Source organism: Vanacampus margaritifer, chromosome 13 (genome assembly GCF_051991255.1).
Source record: "Vanacampus margaritifer isolate UIUO_Vmar chromosome 13, RoL_Vmar_1.0, whole genome shotgun sequence".
Lineage (NCBI taxonomy): Eukaryota > Metazoa > Chordata > Actinopteri > Syngnathiformes > Syngnathidae > Vanacampus > Vanacampus margaritifer.
Genome location: NC_135444.1, coordinates 21818740 through 21841780, shown reverse-complemented (window position 1 = coordinate 21841780; position 23041 = coordinate 21818740). Strand labels below are relative to the sequence as shown.

At 40.8% G+C, this 23041-nt stretch overlaps 1 protein-coding gene across 2 annotated transcripts in view; it reads right to left on the bottom strand.

Annotated features, from left to right (window-relative positions):
* The window catches only part of sema6bb (sema domain, transmembrane domain (TM), and cytoplasmic domain, (semaphorin) 6Bb), a 170323-nt gene that overhangs the window by 48247 nt on the left and 99035 nt on the right, over positions 1-23041 (bottom strand). For both annotated transcript variants that reach the window (XM_077583867.1, XM_077583868.1), the window contains exons 5-11: positions 21757-21817; positions 21567-21629; positions 9638-9736; positions 6917-7007; positions 4575-4694; positions 3977-4065; positions 2426-2643 (exon numbers count right to left, since the gene is read on the bottom strand). In XM_077583867.1, coding sequence (XP_077439993.1) covers positions 2426-2643; positions 3977-4065; positions 4575-4694; positions 6917-7007; positions 9638-9736; positions 21567-21629; positions 21757-21817 — 741 coding nt within the window. The remainder of the gene's footprint in view (positions 1-2425; positions 2644-3976; positions 4066-4574; positions 4695-6916; positions 7008-9637; positions 9737-21566; positions 21630-21756; positions 21818-23041) is intronic.

The following is a 23041-nucleotide window of genomic DNA, read 5'->3' as shown; positions in this document are numbered from 1 at the left end:
TAACCTGAAACCGATACATTGTTTCAAACCCTAACCAAGGATTGGGATGGTCATTTGAAACCACACTTGCTGGTTTTAAAACCCTATTTTGAAACACTATCCAAGGCCTAAAACCCAACTTTGAAATCTTAACACGGGATAATATTTTCTTTCGAACCCTAACCACCTCTTGGAATCCTAAATTGAAATCACCCTCTCCCTACTTGGACACCCTAACCATGTCAACTCTAGCTATTGTTTTCAACTAACCCAGCCTTGGATTCCAAAGTCACTCTGGTTTAAAAGCCGAATTGTGAAACCCTGACTCATCTGAAAATTTAAACCTGGCTTGGAATCCCAACGTTGCCTTGAAACCCTAAATTACCCGCCTCAAAAATTTCAACCCTGGTTTGAAACACTGGCGCTTTCTTTCTTCCCCTTCTGGCCATTGAAAATGAAGGCAGCCCTTATCATCCCTTACTTGTACTGTATTAAACCTAAACCGCGCTTACACAAAAACAAAATGTCCAAAGTGTCCTTGTGCAGCCGTCCCAACTTGTTAGATTCGGTTGGAAATGAAGCTGCAAGGTGGGCGTCGGATAAAGACTGAGACAAACAACAATAAAGAATTGCCTCTCAAAGGGAAAACATGTCACATCTTGTAAAGGTGAATTATAAGAACAATATGTTGTGGCTTTGCCGGCGGGAGAGGGAGGGGGGGGGGGGGGATGCGGGGTTCTGGCTCTTGGCTACAATAAGTGACTTCCTGTGAAGTCCTCTCCGTGATGTTGCCAGGCAACTAGCGATGAGGAAATCAGCAACTTTATAACCGACAAAATAAGGACAAGGTTTCTTACCCCGAAGGGCTAAAATGAATTTTAGGATATCCATGATCAGATTGTCATTTGGATCGAATACAGTACAATAACACCCCCCCCCCCCCCTCCCCCCCCCACACACACACACACACACACTTTGTCTTGTGAGTTGAAATCCCAGAAATTAATGTAACACGAAAGAGATGACACTTTATTACAATGTAAGTGGGCGGTGTCAGGAATAAGTTTCACTTAGGGGTGCACTCACTTTTGTTGCCAGTTTAGAGATAAGTCGCTGTGTGCTGAGTAATTTTGAGGGGAAGGAAAATGTAAAGTGTTACACATCCTGTAAACTGACTGCCTCACATTGTGGCAAAGTTTAGAAATATATAATCTAATATTTGCAAACATGTCTGGCGTAGACTTGAATGTATTCATTGCGTGTGTTCAAATTTAGGTCAACAGAACAACAAAAAACACTGACCAAAACTGCTTAAAAATTATGTAATGGACAAAAAAAGAAGAAGACCAAAATGGGGAGAAAAACTGACAGAAACAAAAGTTAAAAAAAAAAATAATAGAAAGAATTGTCAAAAAGCTGACAACATTTGGCAAAAAAAACAGACAAACAAGTGGGGAAGAAAAATGAAAAAGTTTACCAAAAACGTCGGCAAAATTAGGGTAAAAACAGACACAATTAGACAAAAAACTGCAAAAAATAAAATAAAATATGGTGGCTGTTTTTTTGAGCGATGGAAGCGATGAACGGAATTTCAACTGATTTCAATGTGGAAAGATTTGGAAAAAAAATTTGTGTTAGGGGCATCGTTAGGGAACAAATTAAACTCATAAAGACACCACTGTCGTCGGTACGCAGATGCACATTGAGTCACATGCTGCTTCACCAATTCCAAAACATCAGTGAAAGTCTGACTCTTTTTGAAATAGTTTGTTGTGGCGTTCCTATATTTTGACTTCACATGACATCCCACCGGACCTGTTCTCCACCTGCTCCTTGCCCTCCTGATTTGTTTTTTCTCAGGCGCACGTCATGCAGTCTCGGGATTCGCCCAATGGGACCGACCGCATTCAAACATGCGCTGCCACGGCAGATTTTGCTTGTTTCTTTTCTCTCCGTCTCTCCCAATCCCCTCACAGCGCACATTAGAAGCACAAACAAACAAGCGCTAACATCACTTTCAGCTGACTAAACATCAGTGGTAGGAAGTAACCCAGTACAAATGCCATATTTCAGAGCTGTAGCTAGCTAGCTAGATAGATATTCCTTCTATGACGTGTCTGCGTGGCGAGTGTTACATGAGGGCAACATGAGCGAACGTCTGCGAGTGCACTCCAAGGTTTCTCGGCCGCTTTCTTTGTGCGCTGCCAGATGAAGCAATTTGTCCAGCTAGCACTTAGCGCAGCGGGCCACATGGGACCAGCGGGCCCATTCTGGCATTCATTTCCTCCTCCTCCTCCTCCTCACAATAATCACTATAGGCCACTTAACACCTAACACCCGAGGAATTTAATTTGAAAATACATTTATGAGGTCCTGTACTGTATACGCAAACGTATAAAGTAAAGTATCCAATAGTGCGGGAGGATAACGACGACTCAACAGTCACCTGTTAGCCGGCGTGGAGAAGACGCCGAGGATGATGTCGCGGCCGTGCATGTTGATGACGGGGCTGGTGGAGTGCAGCATGTTGAAGTAGAAGTGAGAATCTCCCGGCACGGAGCAGTTGAGTCGGGCCTTGAGGAAGGACGTCCACTGCTTCTCCAGCACGCGCTGAGATCCGCCCTGGTCGCGCTTACACACTCGGGCCACACGGGGCACCACAACCTGCATGCGGACAACGGAGACCATGCAGGTGTTGATGCTGTTTTTTTTTTCGGCAAAGGGGCTTTTATTTTCACAGCAGCAGATTTGGGGAAGCGCCTGTTTCAATGTAGACGTCTTTTGTCTGATTTTTGTCCGTTTTTTTTTTGGTCTGCCTGCTTTTTGCCCAACTTTTGCCATTTTTTTGTATTCTTTTAGTCTGTTCTTTGCCAAATTTCTGTATTTTATTTCAGATTTTTACACTTTGCTTTCTGAGGCATAATTGCCCAAGTCACTTATCTTACCAAATCAATAAAAAAAAAAAAACATGTATTTGTTGGAAATTTTGTTTTTTTCTGACTGAAGGCTAACAATTGTTTTGTCAGATCTTGTAAGTTTTGTTACAGTTTTTATTGTTTTGCTATATTTTGTCAGGGTTGTTTTTTTCTGTTTTCTCCCATTTTTTTCCACAATTTTCAAATCAGTTTTTTGCCAGATTTTTCACAAGTTTACACCTGTTTTTTGTTGTGTTTTTTTTTTTTTTGAACTGATTTGCGTTAGATGCCAATTTATGCTCCATTCTCAACAGGTTTTGGTAAATATTTGTTATCTTGCTGTTTTCTTATGGATTTTTATTCCGATTTAGTCAATTTTTTATTCTGTCAGCTTTTTTGCTTCAGTTTTGCTCTGCTGCCACCTGTTGGCCGTTTGTGTAATAACTACCATTTCTTCAACAGTTGAGAGGCTGCATCAAAGCCTTCTGTATGCTCTAGCATAAAACAAAACAAAACGTAAAAAAAATGTATAAAAACGTCTTTGGGACACTTAAACATTTAAAATAGAACGTATTTATACGCTTTTGGGAGCAAATGAGCTAAAAATGATGCAAAAAAATAACGACTAAATATGGCCCCCCCCAAAAAAGGACACAAAATGGCGTGTATGACTTTTGTGCATTTGATTGCATCTTAACTCATTCTAAAGAAGCCCAACGTGACATCAACCGTGGGAATATGAGCTACCATGGCAGCACTATTAGGCTCAATACGACGTTTGGTGGCAAAGCAGAAGTCACGCTATATTCTAAAAACATCAATGAATTGTTCGTCATTTAAAACTAATATTTTCATGGATAAGGAAGCCTAACAAGCCAACCAAGAGATGAGAAATAAATTGGATGATATCTACTTGTTTTTAGTGTATTTTACAGCTGATTTAAGACACGGGTCGAAACCGACCCGTTAACATAAGAGGTGGTAACAGAAAGTTAACACAAGACGAAGGTTAAAGCGGCCATCTTTAATGACGACACCCTCGGTGGTGGAAGCCATTCTGTACTGTAGCGTATTTTCATTACCTTTTCCAGGTAATTAAACTCCATGGCGATCTCTCGGAAGAAGAAGTAGATGTGAGGGCCCCACTCCACAGCGCTGACAAAGAAAGGTTCTACGTTGGGGGGGGGAGGAAAGTGCAGATGAAGCTATTGGACATGCAAGCAGTGGAAAAAAGTCAGTTGACTTGATACTTGAGTAATTAATTTTCTGAGCAAGCTAAACAGAAATCTGGACTTTCTACTCCTTCCTTGTTACTTGATGGCCACTAAAAGAGGAGTGAAGCTGGGAAAAAAAAAATAGCGTGTTGGCTTGTGAGCATGAAGAAGGAGAAGACACAGTCCATGTGGATTTCACACCCAACAAAAAGTGTGTAACGGCGTCCTGACGTTTCACTGGATTTATACTAGCAACGGGTCCCTGCTGGGGTCCCGATAGCGGCTCTTTTTACGGGCCTTATCCCGGTGAAATAGTGACGTGCGAGGGGCCGGCCCGAGCAGCTGCTAACTCAACATAAAGTTGTCAAGGCTGGGGGGGGGGGGGGGGGCTACAATGCTCATGATTCTTCACAGAAATACACACTCGTACCTTCAGCAACACACACGAGCGCACGCACACATCTACCTCGGAACCATTTGGAGTCGTGCTTGATGGTGCGAAGGGCAGGGCTGTCCCCGAGGCTCCGGTAGATGACCGCGTCGATGGCCAGAAAGTCTGTCACGGTGGCCGTAAACAGGTTTCCCTCTGCGCACGCACACACAAACACACACACAAACACACACACAGACAGGTGACGGACAAGTTGGCAATTTGGGATGCCAGCAAAAAATAGTCTAAAGACACTTAAATTGACGCTTGCAACTCTGAAGGTGAGAATGTTGGGCTTCAAAGACGTACGGTTTGGCGCACGCTTATTTCTGCTTACACGGTATGATCACCTGATCGGGGATTTTTTTGTGTTTAATGTAATATTTTTAATTGTTTCTTGTGGGGTTCACCCCTGTTTTTGGTTGCAAATGCTAATTGGAGGCTTATTCACGCTTTTTCCCCAATTTTTTTTTTTTGGGGGGGGGGGGTACCTTTTTTCCCCCCAATTTTTATTTATTTATTTATTAAGCTTTTTAGAGGTCATTTATTTTTTCCAATGCATTCATAAAGGCCATCAATTATGCAAATTTTTTGCTATTCCCAGACCAAGTCCAAAAGGTAGGTTGGAGCACTCTCCAAATCTCATATCTCTTTGACTGCCAAAAACGTTAAATAACGTTTAGTAAAAATGGATGAGTACCAAAGACGTTAAAAGACGTTTTTTTAAAACTGAGGTGAAACTAACCATTTTCTATTGTTGATTACTGAAAAACGTAATAAGGTAGAAACAAACTTTTTTTTCTGATGAAAGATGAGAGTCCAATCTTTCATTTGGTAGTATGTGTGTTTCCATAGTCCAAACACATAATTTTCTGTGGACCTTGAAAGATCAGTCAAAAATGCTTAAATCGGCTGGCACCCACGGCATCCCTTTTTTGAAAACGTCTGGCAGTCAAAGAGTTATTGGAATGGGCTTTCTGTAATGCCCTCACACGTGGGAAAGGAGAGCCCAAGTCACCAATGCACCACTTATTGAACGGGTACGACACAAATAGAAAATGAAAACACTTGCAAAGGCCCGCTGTAGGCCCTCACAGACTAATAGGCCAAGCCCAATCTAGCTCAATAGGCCACGCCCCTTAAAGGCACAGATCTCACAAGAATATTACAGCCACCCCACCAAGCCCTGCCTGACATTTATTTTGTATACATTTTATGCTTTTTTTTTTTTTTTTTTTTTAGTAAAAGCAACTTTTTTACATGATAAAATTTGTTTTTTTCTTTGAGCAGCAGATAAAACGAGTTTTATCAAAATAAATGTATAAAGTATCTAAAAGTGCTATAGCTATACAGCTATCCAGCTATTGTGGATATTCCCCACTAGCGTTTGGGTCTGGAATGCATCAGATATGACAAGAAAGTCTTAGAAAAACTTTCCGCTATTTTGGACTGTAGGATACCTTTATCTCCAAACTTGTGTTTGCTAGGTGACCTAACAACAACTGACTTACCACATAAACAATTTCAATCTACACTTGTAGCCCTTACGATCGCTAAAAAAACAATTCTTGTTAACTGGAAAAATAAACAAACTCTGAATATCGACCAATGGTCTAACCTCCTCATAAATCACATTTTAATGGAAAAAATATCTGCCTCAAATAAAAACCAAATATCAAAATTTATAGAAACATGGTCTACGTATATAGAATTTTTTAACCTAATTCCGGTTACTTAATTCTGTCTGTTAGCGAGAGCCACTACATCGTGATAACTTACATTGATGTTTCTGCATTTGGCAATTTATTATTATATTATATTATTAGTATGGGATTTTTTTTTTAATGGGCTTTAGGTGAACTGATGAATACACACACGCTCGCACGCACACACATACACATACTCACCCACATACAAAAAAAAAAATATATATATACAGTATATGTGTGTATATGTATATATATATATGTATATATATTTAAAAAAAAAACATTTATTAAAATTTTTTTAATTGATTTGTTTGTTTGTTTTTTTAAAAAAAGGAGAGCAATGATGATGTCAAATCGAATGAACAATACTGAGCTCGCCTGAAAAAAAAAAGAAAAAAAAAGATATGACAAGAAGTTAATGCTAGCTAATATTCGAGAAAGCTGCTAAATGATACGGTGTCAAGTGTTAAATCAAGCGAAGTCAACAAACAATGCGGCGAAGTTAAACTCAAGAAAGCCGCAGCCGAGCATAATAAAAGGCCCATTATCCAGCCTGGTGACAAACAATGAAGGATCCTAATGATATGCACTCAAGTCATTATGGAGATGACAGAATAAAAACTAAATGCGTGCCGGAACACGACGACGCCGTGATGGGCTCACGTTTACCTGCAAACAAAGCCACGTTGGCGTGTTTGGGGTCGTAGGGGCATCTGGCCATGCCGCTGACGGGGTCACTGGCCATTTCCAGAGTGTCTCCCTGTTACGCACACAACACACACACACTGAGGCATCAATCAGCAGGAATATGAATATAGTGTGGAAAAAAACAAGTCAGTGGAGAATGACAATTAGACGGCGTTAGCGTAAGTGCGCACTCGTGATTCAGTGGCGGCAATTAAGGTGCAATAACAACAACAAGAGAGCCACACAATTGCACATGAATAATACAGACGCACGCACACGGGATGGATAAAGGTGTCCGCAAATAAAGCACATCATTTCCTACGCTAATAATCTGTGGACGTGTCCGAGATTGAACCGATACGTCAATTAGTCGACTAGCCGACTTTACTATCTCGCGACGGCGATGAAAGCTTAAAATCAACTAATGGCCGCTCATGTGTTTGGCGTCTCGTCAATCAGCCGCTCAAGGACGTTCGACTGATTGCAAAAACATAAAGGCTGGTGTTAAGAATAGCGGTTAGCATTGCTAGCTTTAGCTCTTCCAATTAACGCTAATATTCACCCAATCGGGACCACAGTGCTGGCAACAAGTTCAAAATGCGTTTAAAAAAGAGCGCAAAGAATGTGAATCAGTGAGTTTATGAATAGCGAACAAAAAACATATACAAAGGATTAGCATACGGTGTTAAGCAGTAGGCACAGCTATAAATAAATCTGTTGCTAGCATTGCTAACTAGCCCCCTGGGAAGGAAACGACGAGGCAATCAGGTGCGTCGCACACACTTGTCATTAGCAGCTGACAGATAACGGGCCGACGGCCCACTGCCGCTCGTACTGCGAGGCATGAAAAATGATTTTTAATCATCAAAGTATTTCGGCTTTGATCCAACGTTTAATATTCAAATCGCCAGCCAAGCTGAGGACTAATTTATGCGCCGTTTCTTTGGTTTGAAGTTGCGGAGCAGAGGTGGCTTTTTTTCCAGGTACACGCTGATGGATTGAGGTAAGATGAAGAACGCCTCGACTAATGGGAAGGGGAGGAAAATAATTAGAGGGCAAATTGACACGGTCGGGTCAGTTAACACTTGTTAGCAGAACCTTGTTGACTTCATATTTCCTCCTTGATTAATTCCCTTTTTTTCCCCAAGCAGAGAAACAAATGAATCATATTTTCACACGTGCTCATTCGCTCTACGCCTCTTCAACATCTGCTGTCACGCAATTGGAGGTGACGCAACCATGAAGCAAAACAGAGATGTGAAATTCTCAGTTTTGTTTTCAGAAGGGCACCAGCGAGTTTTTCAATTTTCTCAGATTCTACCTTTCTCCAGATGATGCGCGTGCACTTGTGGCGAACAACGAGGTGCTCTAAAGCAGTCACGCCAGTCCGAAAGCCTTCATCCACACATTGGCCGTCAAGTCGGACTTCACAAAACATTCTCCACTCTTCTACCTTGCTCTAGATGATGTGCATGCACTTGTGGCGAACAACGAGGTGCTCTAAAGCAGTCACGCCGGTCCGAAAGCCTTCATCCACACATTGACCGTCAAGTCGGACTTCACAAAACATTCTCCACTCTTCTACCTTTCTCTAGATGATGCGCGTGCACTTGTGGCGAACAACGAGGTGCTCTAAAGCGGTCACGCCAGTCCGAAAGCCTTCATCCACACATTGGCCGTCAAGTCGGACTTCACAAAACATTCTCCACTCTTCTACCTTTCTCTAGATGATGTGCATGCACTTGTGGCAAACAACGAGGTGCTCTAAAGCAGTCACGCCAGTCCGAAAGCCTTCATCCACACATTGGCCGTCAAGTCGGACTTCACAAAACATTCTCCACTCTTCTACCTTTCTCTAGATGATGTGCATGCATTTGTGGCGAACAACGAGGTGCTCTAAAGCAGTCACGCCAGTCCGAAAGCCTTCATCCACACATTGACCGTCAAGTCGGACTCACAAAACATTATCCACTCTTCTACCTTTCTCTAGATGATGTGCATGCACTTGTGGCGAACAACGAGGTGCTCTAAAGCGGTCACGCCAGTCCGAAAGCCTTCGTCCACACATTGGCCGTCAAGTCGGACCTCACAAAACATTCTCCACTCTTATACCTTTCTCTAGATGATGCACATGCACTTGTGGCGAACAACGAGGTGCTCTAAAGCAGTCACGCCAGTCCGAAAGCCTTCATCCACACATTGGCCATCAAGTCGGACTTCACAAAACATTCTCCACTCTTCTACCTTTCTCTAGATGATGCGCATGCACTTGTGGCGAACAACGAGGTGCTCTAAAGCGGTCACGCAGGTCCGAAAGCCTTCGTCCACACATTGGCTGTCAAGTCGGATTTCACAAAACATTATCCCCTCTTTGCTCTTCCGCCTTTCTCTGGGTGATGTGCATGCACTCGTGCCCGACAACAAGGCACTCTAAAGTGGCCACATCAGTGGACTATCTAAACAGAAGATGCATATTGAGTGTAAAAAATTTTTTTAAAACCTTTTAATATGCCTATTCACAGATTTTTGCTCATTGTGTTTATTTAAAAACTAAAACTAGTTGACAGGTATATATATTTTTTTAAACAAGCAACAGGAACATCTTGACATGAAGATAAAAAAATTTGCATCTTCACCTGAGCAGACGGACTAATTATGATGTGTAATCGGGGAAAACAGATCTGACATTTATTGGCGACTTACGGTATAGTTGGCACAGAGCGGGTTGAAGGCGTTGGTGCCGCACACAAACAGGCCGCCGGGCCGACTGAGGAGTACCTTCATGAAATTCCGGCATTCATCCTGCGGGGCGACAAAAAAGGACAAGAAAGCGCTGCAGTTGAGTCAAGTCATTGAGCAGGTCACTCAGGGCCATTGAATCACTCCTCAAACATGAAAGAAAACCAAATGAAGCCCATATAAGCAAGGACACAAAGTGGGCAAACCACCTCTAAAGATGGCCGCTGAACGCGACTGGGATGCGCCATCGCTACACACCAAGCCATCGAGCGCCGCACATTTACGACGCACAGCAAAGGACAAACTGCGACCGCGTCTTGGGTTTTGAGACTCCACTGTATTACTTTTCAATTGAACCACAAAAACATGGTGCGATTATCAAGGGCAACAACAGTAATAGTCCCATGATGAACTATAAATGAATAAGAGTCTAGATAGAAAATAATACAACAGCAGGCAGTCAGCACACGTCGAAAAACTTGAAGTCATTCCGCATATTTACTGTATGTCAATCAGCAGAAGCTTCTTCCAAACTCTGCAGTGATTATCTAAACAACTCTAAAGTGAAATGAAGCTTTTGACTTGCCTGATGTGTGGAATTATTTCACCATTAACGCTGTCAATCTCGCTGACGGAGGTTGAATGCGGCCTGTCGAGACTGAAAGCGTCAAAAGACGCTCGCCGGGCGTGCAGCCGCTGATGATTGACAGGCTGTAATCCAAACCAGCTTGCGGATCTTAAAACAAATGTGGCATCCAGGGCCAATTTCTTCACCGTGACACTTCAAAGTAGATGACGCCACGCCACAAAAATCACTCTCTCGAAACGCAAAGTCGCCGGCGAGCCCGACGGCGCCCGCAACGCAGCCAACGGTGCCCGACAGGAGACAAACGACTTTGAGTTCATCTGCAGTTGCCGATGACAAATGGCTTCCAACTGACGTGTAAACATTACAGCAAAGTAAACCTACACAACTTTTGGCAAAAATGTCATTTACATGGTTTTAGAGATAAGATGCCCCTGATAAACATACAAAAAAAACGATCAACAGAAAATAAATGACAGCAAGCAGTCAAGACGCTTTCAGTGTAACAATTACATAAAATAATTTACCAGCATGACCTTGTGCTATGTATATTTTTCCCAGTAATTGTGTTTTTATGTATTTTTTAAAAAATACAAATAGACGGAGATGATTTACTTTTATAATCCAGATTGTTCCACAAACTGACACCTCGATTTGAAATACTTTGGAATATTCACCAAATGTTCCAATCTTAAAACACCAATGGAAATTTACCCGAACCTTTTCATAAATTTGCCAAAACCTGTCCACCCTTTTTCGAACCCTCGGTTCAACTCCGAACTATTATTACCCCAGTCCTCACCAGGCTTCCGATGACATCAGCGTGGAGGGTGGTCATGATGACGACCACCTTTTCAGTTAAATGGAAGCTGCCCACTTCAAGCCAAATGCTGCCCCCCCCCCACCCCCCCAAAATCAAACTTCCATGCGTCGGTCCCGGCGGGGTTCTCAATTTCACCGGTTAAAAAAAAAAAAAGAAAAAGCGTGCGCTCGATGCCGATGTGTGGTGTCAAGTATGAGGTGTCGTTTACCAAGTGACACGTTGTGGAGTGACAGTGAAGTGCTACCCCCCGTTAACACACGCCACCTGGCTTCCTGTGCGAGTCGGCGCCATGTTAACGTGTGTGATACTGATCAGCACTCGGGTTTTGTTTAGTTTTGAAAAGTGGAATCTTTCAAAACAACTGTGGCAAAACTTGAGGCTGAATTAAGTTGATGTGAGTTAAAAAAAAATAAAAAATCAAGCCTAATAATGTTGATCAGCCACAATATATATTCACACATTAGCCACTTTGTGCTCAGGATCTGCATTTAAATTAGATTTAATTTTTTTTTAAATTAAATTAAATTTAAATTTGTGTTTTCACACACTGGACTGGCAGTAGTCGGCTTTGTGAACACATTCACAATCACATTATTGTTTATTTCTTTGCTTTCTCAGTTGAACACAGAACTGTTTGACAAGCTATTGGTTAGCTAAACTACACGTAGCAAAGCTAAGCTAGCATACTGTACTGTAGCTTAGCTGGCTTTGTGGCTTTTATAACCACAGATAAAGTTAGACGTCGTAGTCGATGGGTCTTGTGCCTTTGATTTGGAAACCTTGCATTTTACATTCACTTTTTTTTTTTAATCAAAAGTGTCATCTTTTGAAAACAAACTAAATAATCTCGTCGCTAGCTCAGGACGTGATTCATGAGGAGGCCTCTGTCACTAGTAGCATAGCTAGAATGCCAAAACCTGTCAAGGGCATTTGTTGAATGTCATTAATATTCAGTTTAAGGTCCATGTACAGACAAAATGACTCTTAGGACTTTTGGGGCTACTAGTTTAGTTTTAAGTAAGGCTTACTAGTGGGCCAAAAGAGACACTAGCAGTGGAAAATGTTATTCGTAAGACGACTATGATTCGATCCATTCAATGCAGTCATTTTCTGAATTGCCACAAGTACGTGGATCTGTTTGCCTTTCGCACCAAAAACACTTAAAGTCTAACACGTTGGGTGTTTTTCTGAAATGAACACAAGTGGTCTTTCGGTGGTCCATAACGCATAAAATGATTCCTCCGGGAAGAAAAACAAGGGGTGGAGTCCTTTTGTCGCACTCTAACGAGCGGCTTTTGATTTTCATATTCTCTTTATGAAGATTGGCAAAATTCATCCGCTGCCGCATGAATTCGTTTCATTTTCGAGCATTCATCTATTCCAGGAAGCAATTTGGCACTCGCGTGCGTGAGCTTTATTCAAAGACAAATTAAGTCAGCGGGATTAGGTTTATGCTGTGCTTTCTGAACACACACACAAACGCACGCGCGCGCGCGCACACACAGCAGATGATCAAGCCGTGAATGAGCGAATGATAAAATTGCGTATAGATCCAAATGTTTAATGTCCTTATGCCTCCGTCCCCCCCCTCCGAGTGCTCTCTGCTCCTTCCCTCCCTTCCCTGGGAGGCGTCCAGACAAAACGCCTCCTGTCCCGTGTTGGCAAGCCTTCCGGAAAAGCCAGACGACTGCAAACCCTCCCCCTCCCCCTCCTCCCCCCATTCCTCGCGTCCTCCTGCTCTTCTGACGGACACTGGCAGAGCTGCGAGGCCTCTGAAAAATTCAACTCCTGCTCAGATGAAGCAGGCGGCAGGCCGGCATAAATACGTAAAGATTTATTGATTTTACACACAAAAAAAAAAAAAAGGGAGAATGGGAAAAGAAATGCTGAAAAATGCAGCCCAAAATATAAATACCGTATTTTAAAAAAAAATCTGCGATGAGCTGAAGTTTTGAGGTGTAATACCACATGTTGACACTAGATGGCAGGCATGTCTGAATTTCACTTCCATTGAGTCTTTTATCGGCCTATACTACAACTCGAGCAGGCCTAATCATTTGGACTTGTCATTCACGAGTTCACAATTTCTCCGCCCCAAGCAATCTCTTCTCCACACTTGCATCGAGCCATTTTAGAAAACTGAAAGGTTCCGTGTTGCTTGGAGCGCCATAAACAACCAAAATGTGATTAAATGTGGTATTTCACGCCCAATTTTTTTTTCTGTAATTAATTAATCAGGAGATGATAAAATCTCAATTATGCAAATCGAAGTGCATTACTTTTGCTACGAAATCCTATTAAATGCTCCAAAAACAGGTTCTGTATCATTCACGGTGGTAAAAGTACTGTACTTAAATTTCAAATGAAAGATGAACAAAAAGGAAGTAGAAATACCGAAAGGAATCTACTTAAACAGCAACAAACTATTTGTACTTAGTTACTTCCCAGCACTCGTCACAAATCAGTAATAGCGAGCAAACTCCAACTTTTGCATCTGTTTCCCATCTTTTGTTTCGGACCTAAAACAATAAACAAACTTTTCATTTGAGTTTATGCCAACCCAAACGATGTTTTACCTCCGGCTACAATCAACATTCCTCGTCGGGATCACAAAACAAAACACGCCGGCAGCGTCGTAAAGTATTTCCCCAGCCTTAGCCTGATTCATAGGCTCGTAAAATATTAGTTATAGCCCGCCGGGGGCTCGTCTTTAGCGTGGTGGCTCCTCTAAATCTCCAAAGTTTCCATTACATGCCTGGCTGCCCCCCCCCCCCCCCCCCGATGTTAGCGACTGGGGAGAAGAGAGCAGTCAAAAGTGACTCACGCACACACCTGCACGCAACGGTGGGAAGTAACTAAGTACAAATACTTAAGTTGCTATTTTTTGGGGCTAACTATTTGATGATGTATTTTCTGATGACTCATTTTACTCCTTTCATTTGAAAACATATATGGACTATCTTTTTGTGTTCAAAAACTCTTTTTAACATTTTGTGTTACTCCGTTTACAATGTTAGCAAAGCTATTGGAACAGCTCAGCTAAAGCTAGCTAGCTCATAACGTGCGATATGTTCTTGATTTAATAAAGAGGGAATCTTTCAAGTGTACCGAGAAGTTTTTTGTTGTTGGTTATTGAGTGTGAATGACTTTAAGCAGTCTTTTTTTTTTTTTTTTTTTTTTTTACACAAATACTTGGCTAGCGCAACAAGCGCTAGGCCTATTAGCTTCATCGTGTACCAGCCTAAAAATTACAAGTTCCAAAATTTTTTACAATTACTGGTAGCTAATTTAGCATTTTTTTTTTGCTACTCAATTGACAATGTTAGCTAAGCTACTAAATGGGAACACGTTTAGATCGCTAGCTAGCGCTATAGCTAGCTCTTCTTCTTCTTTTAAACTACACCATGCAACATGTACTCCGTTTTTTTTTTCCTGACAGTTTTATTTCTTCTAAGTATCAGTATTATACAAGTCCATTACTGAGATTTTTATCCCAAATTTTTTGGGGGGAATCATTTTTACTTTTGCACTTCAATTCAAAGGTACATTCGCTTATGAGTGCCTCAACTTAAGTGTAAGTACGAGCTTTTTTATGAAGCCAGATGATCTCTTTATCTTTTCTTTTATGATGTTTTTATACAACACAGTGCTTGTTTTCTCTTTTAAAACAATAGAAAAAATGGTGCTGGTTTTGAACTCATTCACTCCTAGCCATTTTCACTGAAGCAACCCCCTTCGCTCCTGGCTGTCTTACTGGATTTTGACTGATTTTGCAAGGGCCACAGAATATTGTGTTCTATTGCTCAAAAAACATGGAAGCTACCAAAAGAAAGATTAGAGTCTCTTCTTTCATCAGGGAAAAAAAAAAGTATATTTGTATCTGTTTTGCAACAATTAGCATTAGAATATAGCTAAGTTTCATCATTAGTTATAAATCTAATTTTAAAAAAAAAGAGCTTTTTGCCACATGGCCCTGGTAGATCTCTTATACTCTGCTGCCACCTGCTGGTCGTTCTTTGTAATAACTACCATTGCTTTAAACGAACTCTTCAGGTCAGAGGTTGCCATATCTATCATAAAAACAATGGCAGTATTTAAAATAGAATGTTTTTAAACGTTTTTGGGAGCAAATGAGTTAAGGGGTGAATAGAATTTCGAGTTGAATCGGAGCTTCTATTTTAAGTGTCCAGGCTTCTTCTCAAGTACAGAGTGTGAGTACAATACTGCCTACATGTTGAGATCTCCAAGGTTTGCCGATCCCACTCCTCAACTCGTTAACAAAAGCCCCGCGCCGCTTCCCAGAAAAAAAAAAGAGTCCCTGGCGTACCATTTGGAGCGAGTGGCGCGCCGTGACAGGATGAAAGGGTGTGTATGTTAGTGCGCATGTGGGCGGGGGATTAATTAACAGCAGCACCAAATTAGCAGTGCCGCACCGCGCGGTGCTGTGAGTGTCGCCTACCCCTACCCCCGCACCCTTCACCGTTAAAACTAATCCGCATCCCTCCGGCGGGCGAGCCTTCATCTCTGCTTGATGGTAATTGTGACTGAACACACCACAGGCCACAAACAAACATCACACAGCAAAGGGAGGCAGTTAGTCAGGAAAATATAGCACGCCAGTCCGCTTTTGAAGTGCACGTTGCGGCCGTCCGATGACTCCCGGGTGGGAAAACCTGCAGAAATTCCCCAGACGCACTTGACCCGTGTCCCCCTTTTTGACAGCTTGCCGAGAACGAGGCGGCAAATCGACGTCACGAAAACACGAATGGCTCGCAGCTCTGAAAATTTGCTTTGGCTAACCCCGCGTGAAGAACAGAAGGCCACACACATGCCGAGCGTTTAGTCGACCATCTGGACTAACTTTGCAGTCTCAGGGAAAACTGCCTACCTTTTTTTTTACGTTCTTACGCCGCACTTGCGTAATGCTGAGGAGACCGTACGGCAGGACGAGAGTTGGAATTACACGGCAGTCACAAAGCGCACCTGAGCTACCATAAAGACAGAAAATGAATAGACTCCCACACACATTCGCACCTGTGGGCAATTTGGAGTCTCCATTGAGCTTTTTGTGAGAGAACATGAAAACTCCACAAAGAAAGGCCTGAGTCAGTCAACTTGATGTTGATTAGTCCGCATTTTTTAACGGCAGTTACCTACAGCTGAACAATTACTCAAATTAGAATTTTCATCACCATTGACTATTTTAGAATCGATTAATCGGGCGAATAATCAATCAATTAATCGATTATTCACTCGATTAATCTGATTCATTTGGATTTTGCATTACAGTGTATTACAAAAGCATTTCCCCCTGATTAATGCTTATTAACCAGTCACTGGTGTTTATTTTGTACTTCGTATAGTGATAAAAAAAAAAAAAAAAAAAGAAGAAGGGGGATTGATGTACAGTTCGGTCATTATTCCCCAAAGTAAAAACAGATGTTTCCAAATGTCTTATTTGGATTCTTCTTGAGTCTTCTTTTATGAAGGACTAGAGAAATCAGTGAAATCACAGGATTTGGACAATTTTAATTAAAAAAAATGGTTTCAAATGATTACTCGATTATTAAAATACTTGTCGATTAGTTTGGCGGGTCCATATTAAATTAACCTGAATGTTATGATATTTACGTTTAATATGCACGTGCTCCTCTGTACCTATTTTCTCAACCAGTAGTGAGCCAATGACCAGCGGGCAAGCACATTAATTATCGTTAAGGTGGTCTGGACTGGTTACTCAATTAGCATTTGGTGAATTTCAAATTCTTGGGTAAACTTATTTATCTATTTTTAAAATGATTTATCATTCATTCAGCCGTTTGTTTCAAAGTTTCATATTGTGTTAAAAAGTGACGACGTAATTTTTGCTCTCGTGATTTTTGATCGTGAATACAAAATTGCTAAAAAATTTTTTTTAAAAAAGATTATGGTTATCATTTTGGTCATAATCATGCAGCTCTAAAATGACCATAAATGAAAGTCTGTTGTGTCCCCCACAAGGGCAGCAAAGTCTCCGGCAATTTACATTTCAGGATGTCAATAAAAAAACAATTCACGGATAGATGTTGCTGTGGCGAGACACGATTAATTAAGCCGATTTTGATGGTTTCGCACATAACAAAAAAAAGGACACTGAAATTCGCATTGTATTGTATAAAAAAAAAATGATATATTAAAAAAGAATGAAAAGAAATAGTGTAAAAACAGAGTTGCGAATGCGCTGAGCATTAAAAAACTCCACCTGTGTTTTTTCACAAGTACTTAAAGAGGCGTGAAACCATATCACACATGCCTCATGTTTTGTTTTTGTTTTTTTTTCTCCTCCGCAAATCACAACACTCCACAGAGAGCTCAAATCAACACCACATTGAACAAACCACCGGCATAATAGAGCCCGCCCACTGCTCCGTGTGGAATGATGTGAAATGTGGCCTGTTGGGCATGATCATGTGACTCGTGATGACGTGCTGGCATGCAGCCACCTTTTTCCTCCTCCTCCTCCATCTTTTACAAAACGAGGAGTTAAAAAAGAAAGAAAGATGGTAACGAGGGCAACCGTGACAGCAATATGCAAATGAAACGTCATCAACAATCGACCGGACAACTCCAAGTTAAAATGCGGCAAGAATCCGGATATTAAATTTCCAGCCTAATTAGAGAGAATACTGTGTCCTTTGTGATCAGCCAGGCAGAAACATTTAATTACAAAACCAATTATAAGGTGGCGAATGTATCACATCTGACAACCCCCCCCCCCCCCCCAAACAGGAGAGGAAGGGGGGGGGGCAATTTCAGAAGGTGAAGTGGCGTAGATGTACCCGTGTTGTTGTGGAAGGCGCTTGAGATTTCCCTGCTTAATTGCGCGCCTCGTTAATGTATGTGTGGGTGGCAAACAAAGAGACGACAGGTAAAAAAAAAAAAAAAAAACACTCAAGTGTCATGAATATGTATGATGGCGTATATGCAAAACTTGTTGATCCCACCTGCACCTTGCGTGTATTCAGTCATTAAAAAAAAACAAAAAAAAAACACTTGATTGTGATCTAACAAGGCCAATCTCATGTGAGATTAATCTAATTAAAACCCAGCTATGGAAATGCATTATGCTTCTCCTTCAATTTTAATTCTTTTTTTTTTTTTTTTGTTGTTTTTTTTTCCCCAGGATCTCGGTCTTATCTCGCTCTCGCTTGAGAAGCAAATTAGCATTTTTACAAGATCACCCAACCTCCTATCACAATATTAAAAGTGTAAGAGGGCCAAAGAAAGGATGAATATTAAAGAGTGGAAAGTGCTGCTGTAGCTGTTCAAGCATCACTGGTCAGACCAAGAAAAAAAAAAAAAAAAAAAAAAGGCAACAAAGTCGAGGTCGGCAGGACAGAAGAGAGCACTTTGCGTTTCCTCTTTTTACATCCTCGAATAAGAAATGGACAAAATTATTTTACATTTGCTGTAACCTTGAAGACCTTCATGAGCTGACATGTACAAAACAGCATAGATAGAAAATACCAAATGTCTTAATTTAAAAAAAAATAAAAAATAAAGTATTCCTTCTGACTTCTCACTCGTTCGCTCGCAAAGATCTCGAAATAAAACACAAAGTGCTCCAAGCTGTTTGACACTCACTTGAAGTTTACTCTAAAACTGACAAACAAGAGTAATAAAAATTGTGCATTCAAACCAAAATGTTGAAGCGTAGAATGATGAAAGTGCAAGTTTTTTTTTTTTTACACATTAACATGAAAGACAAAAAGTGACATCATTTTTTGCTGATCTGTTGTAATGTCAAATAAAAACTAAAAGACAAAGTATTGTCAAACAATTCTTAGTATTAAGTAGGGATGTTTTATACCGATGTTCTCGGAACGATACTAGCACGAGTACTCTTGAATAGTCATCGATACCAAGTAACGATACCACCAGTAGTTTTGATTCATACAATTTACAAAAGAAAAAAAAACACAATGACATAACAATAATAATAATAATAATAATAATAATAAAGACCTTTATATCGCAACATAGCATTTTTCCTTAAAAATGCATTAAATGAATGGCAATTTTTTAAATTCTATTTCCCTATTTTCTAATTCTAGCTCCTGATCGTAAAACAGCCACACGAGGATGGCTGGTACTGGTATCGGCCGCTGTCGAAAAGTACCGATACCTTGAAAAAAGGCTGAGTATCGTATCATACTTGCCCATCCCTCAATTTTAGTATTGTAAAAAAAAAAAGTCTGTAATTCAGATCTTTATTGTTCATAGGGGCCAAAAATAAGTACAGCAATTCATTACATTTTTTTTTTTTACCTCATTAATTGGTTATCAGAATTTTATTTGACCAAATATTGGTATTAGCGGGCCCTAATTCAAATCCTCGCCAAAACGTAATGGGTTCCGCCTTCCTTGGTCCATCCTTCTATAGAAGGCTTTTTACCTTGATATAGGAGTGCCTCAACTTACAAGTATTTTAGTTTAAAGCCATCCCTTGTTGATTTTTATTTATTTTTTTTTTGCTTTGTGACTGTATTCTGCCTGGATTGGCTGTCAACCAGTTCAGGGTGTAGCCCGCCTACCTCCCGAAGCCAGCTGGGATAGGCTCCAGCACCCCCGCGACCTTTGTGAGGAATAAGCGGTTCAGAAAATGGACGCTGCGACCTCGCGACATTTCCGCCATGAGAGTTCACTGGCGGCCGGCGGCCCCCGTCATTAAGAGGCCAGGAGACCTTTCATTACCGAGTCAGCCTTTCAGGGACGTCTAATACACGCACACAAACACACGCGCACGATAAAAGTCAAATGTGACTCCTCTCTGCTTCTTTCAATTAAAAAAAAAAATTAAATAAAAAGCTCTCCTACTTTCCAGAGAAAAGCAAAACAGGTGAGGGCAGCACGATGGTGAGCTAGCGGTTAGCACGTCTGCCTCGATGGCCCAAGCAAGGCATAAGCAAACGAAGCACCTGCTGACCAGTAGGGGGCCCCTGTGAGCAATTAACAGCCTGGAGTTGGGTTCGGTTTCAACCAGTCAGAGGATGGACAAATATTGATGACTTTGACATCTGATTTGTTAAAGAAACAGTCCCATTGCTAATTTACTTTAAGTTCCACGGTCCTACATACTGATTGGATTAGATCGCTACGGAAACACAAAAAAAAAAGTGTATATAAACGATACAAACAGCTTCGTGGAAGAATGTTTGCGATTAAATGAATACAATTTTGTGTGTGTGCGCGCGCGTGTGTGTGTTTTCACAGCTTGTACCATCCGGAGAGGAAGTGCAACATATTTTGCTAATCTTTCATCAATAGCTGAGAATCAAATTAATTAACTGCTCTGTATCCTCAACATGTGTTCATTTAGGCTCCTTGTTGTCTTTCGCAGTTGCTGGGAATTTGCTGAAAGTTGGCGAAACAGAACAACAGAAAGGCAAAAAAAATAAATAAAAAATAAATGGAGATGCAACAATTTTCTTTCTTAGATCTTTAAAGGGCTCTTTTACAGTCATGCATGATCTAGTTAATACAAAAACGGCCAGCAGGTGGCAGCAGAGTATAAGAGATCAACCAGGGCCATGTTGCAAAAAAGCTCTCTCCCCACTGTTTTAAACAGATTTGTGAATAATGATGAAACTTAGCTATATTCTAATGCTAATTGCTGCAAAACGGAAACAGATAGAAATAAACTTTATATTTATAAATAAAAATTTTCCTGATGAAAGAAGAGACTCTAATCTTTCTTTTGGTGTTTTTAATAGCAAAAGAACACAATATTCTGTGGGCCTTGCAAAATCAGTCCAAATCCAGTAAAACCGCCGGGAGCGAAGGAGGTTGCTTCAGTGGAAATGGCTGGGAGTCAATGAGATAAGTGTGTATGAATATGGAAGTATAGATATCTTACACACAGTCAAATATTAAAATATTTAATGAATAATATAAATAAAAAATATATAAATAAAAATGTATATATATTTTGCACTTTATGTTTAATGAGTACATCTAATATGTTGTTGCTATGGGGCAGAATACTCGTATCTTCAAAATCCCTAATTATTAAAAAACAAAAAACATCCAGACTTTCAATCTTGAGGCAACATAATGTCTTGAGAATCCCGCGTCGTTAAGGAGAGGCGGAGTTTTGTGACACGCAGTTTAAGTGTCCGAGCCAGTTAATAGATTTGTTCTCGAGATATTTAACACTTGAAATTGGTTAATAATACATAGAAAACAAACACCATGGGGACAAATCAATAATATCGATTTTTGGGAAAATATTAAATTGATCATGAGTTCAACTTTTTGACCCGAACTACCCCAAAAAAAGAACTTTTCAACAATGTTCCCTTTTAATGAGATGCTTTTGTATATGTTGCGTAATCATTCCACCCTGGAAAAACACAGCTCTAATAAATCATTTTAAAAAAAGCCCAACGTGAACATGACATTCATATTTATAAACTTCTCAGCACAACTTCACAGAAAAGTCTCACCTCATGTTTGCCCTTCATCCTGCAGATCCTGATGTCGTTCTTGTTGGACTCCCATGTTCGTTTCTGCACGCACAAAAAAGGGGTCAAACGTTTTCGCCTTTCCGCAACATCGGAAGGCCGTTAGAAATTCCCGGGGCGGCGCGAGCGGTGCGGGCCAGCGCGGCGCATCCCGGCCCGGGGAGGCGCTCACCTTGCTGTAGAACATCTCATCGGCGGTGGCGATGTCCAGTTCCACGCGGAAAAGGTCATCCCTGCGGAGAAGCGGCGTGGCGGGTCAGCCAGCAACAAAAGTCAAGCGCGAGGCGGCGATGAGCGCGGCACAACCGGCCGTTTTATTGCTGGCTCGGGACGGCGTGGGCCAAGCTAAACTTTTTTTTTTTTTTTTTTTACTTTTCTTCTCTTTTTGTGTTGGATCATGTCCAAGCGGCTTATTGCTGTCAACATTTCCAGAATAAATTCAATTTAATATCTGCGCTTGCTTGGACTCATGTAATATAAATTTCAAGCCGGAGGGCTCCAGTATGTCGTGCACGGCAGAAACATTTGAATACAGTGATTGGAAACAGCTTTTCCATTTGTCCCAATTTCAATAATCCTCCATTTTAGGGAGAGGGATAGGGAAGAAGCTCTGATGCAAAAAAAAATAATTTTTTATTTAAATGAGACTTTACAGAGATTTGATTGGAAGCCATAGTTAATAATACAAGATTTCTCAGCAATGCAGTCGGATTATTTTCTTTTATTCCAATTTTTTTAATAAATAATTTTGGGTTTTGCATGCACTGTATTCAATTGTTTTAGTTTAATTGTTAATATTTTTCCCAATACAATTCAACGGGCAGCAATTATACACCCATTTTGGCTATTTGTTGGCCGGGCTGGTCTCAATGGATGAATTTGACTGTAACAGTAAATAAACAAGTTGCATAAATAGATTGGCTAGATTGCTTGTTTTTGTTTTTTATCAGCCCCAAAACCCTGATCATGTAAAGCCTAGTTTAAATTGTAAATATACCACAAACTAGGGTCCCAGAAAAGTTTGATATATCACTCATCTTAGAATACGACACAGATTTGATTTTGGAGGAAAAAAATATATACATCCTAAAAACTCACCCTACCGACACAGGCTAAACTTAGTACACTTAAAGTCCCTGTAAATTGAAAATAAATGTCCTCTAAATTGGATGCATCACATGAAAAAGTGTTATTAATAATACTGTTAAATGATAAAAAAAAAAAAAAGCAAGTATATAATAGGCTTCAAAATTGTGAAAAATCTGTCTGTCAAATGCAATGAAGCCACACCCCCTCGACTGTCAACTGTCACTCAAATTTCACAGCTATGACTTGCAAAAATGGACTTCATCGTCATCATTTTTCCGATTCCTACACATGACGACGTTGGAGCTGCCGAGATTGATCTGCTTAAAGCCTGCACCGAAAACAACAAGGCACTCTAAAGCCGCCAAACC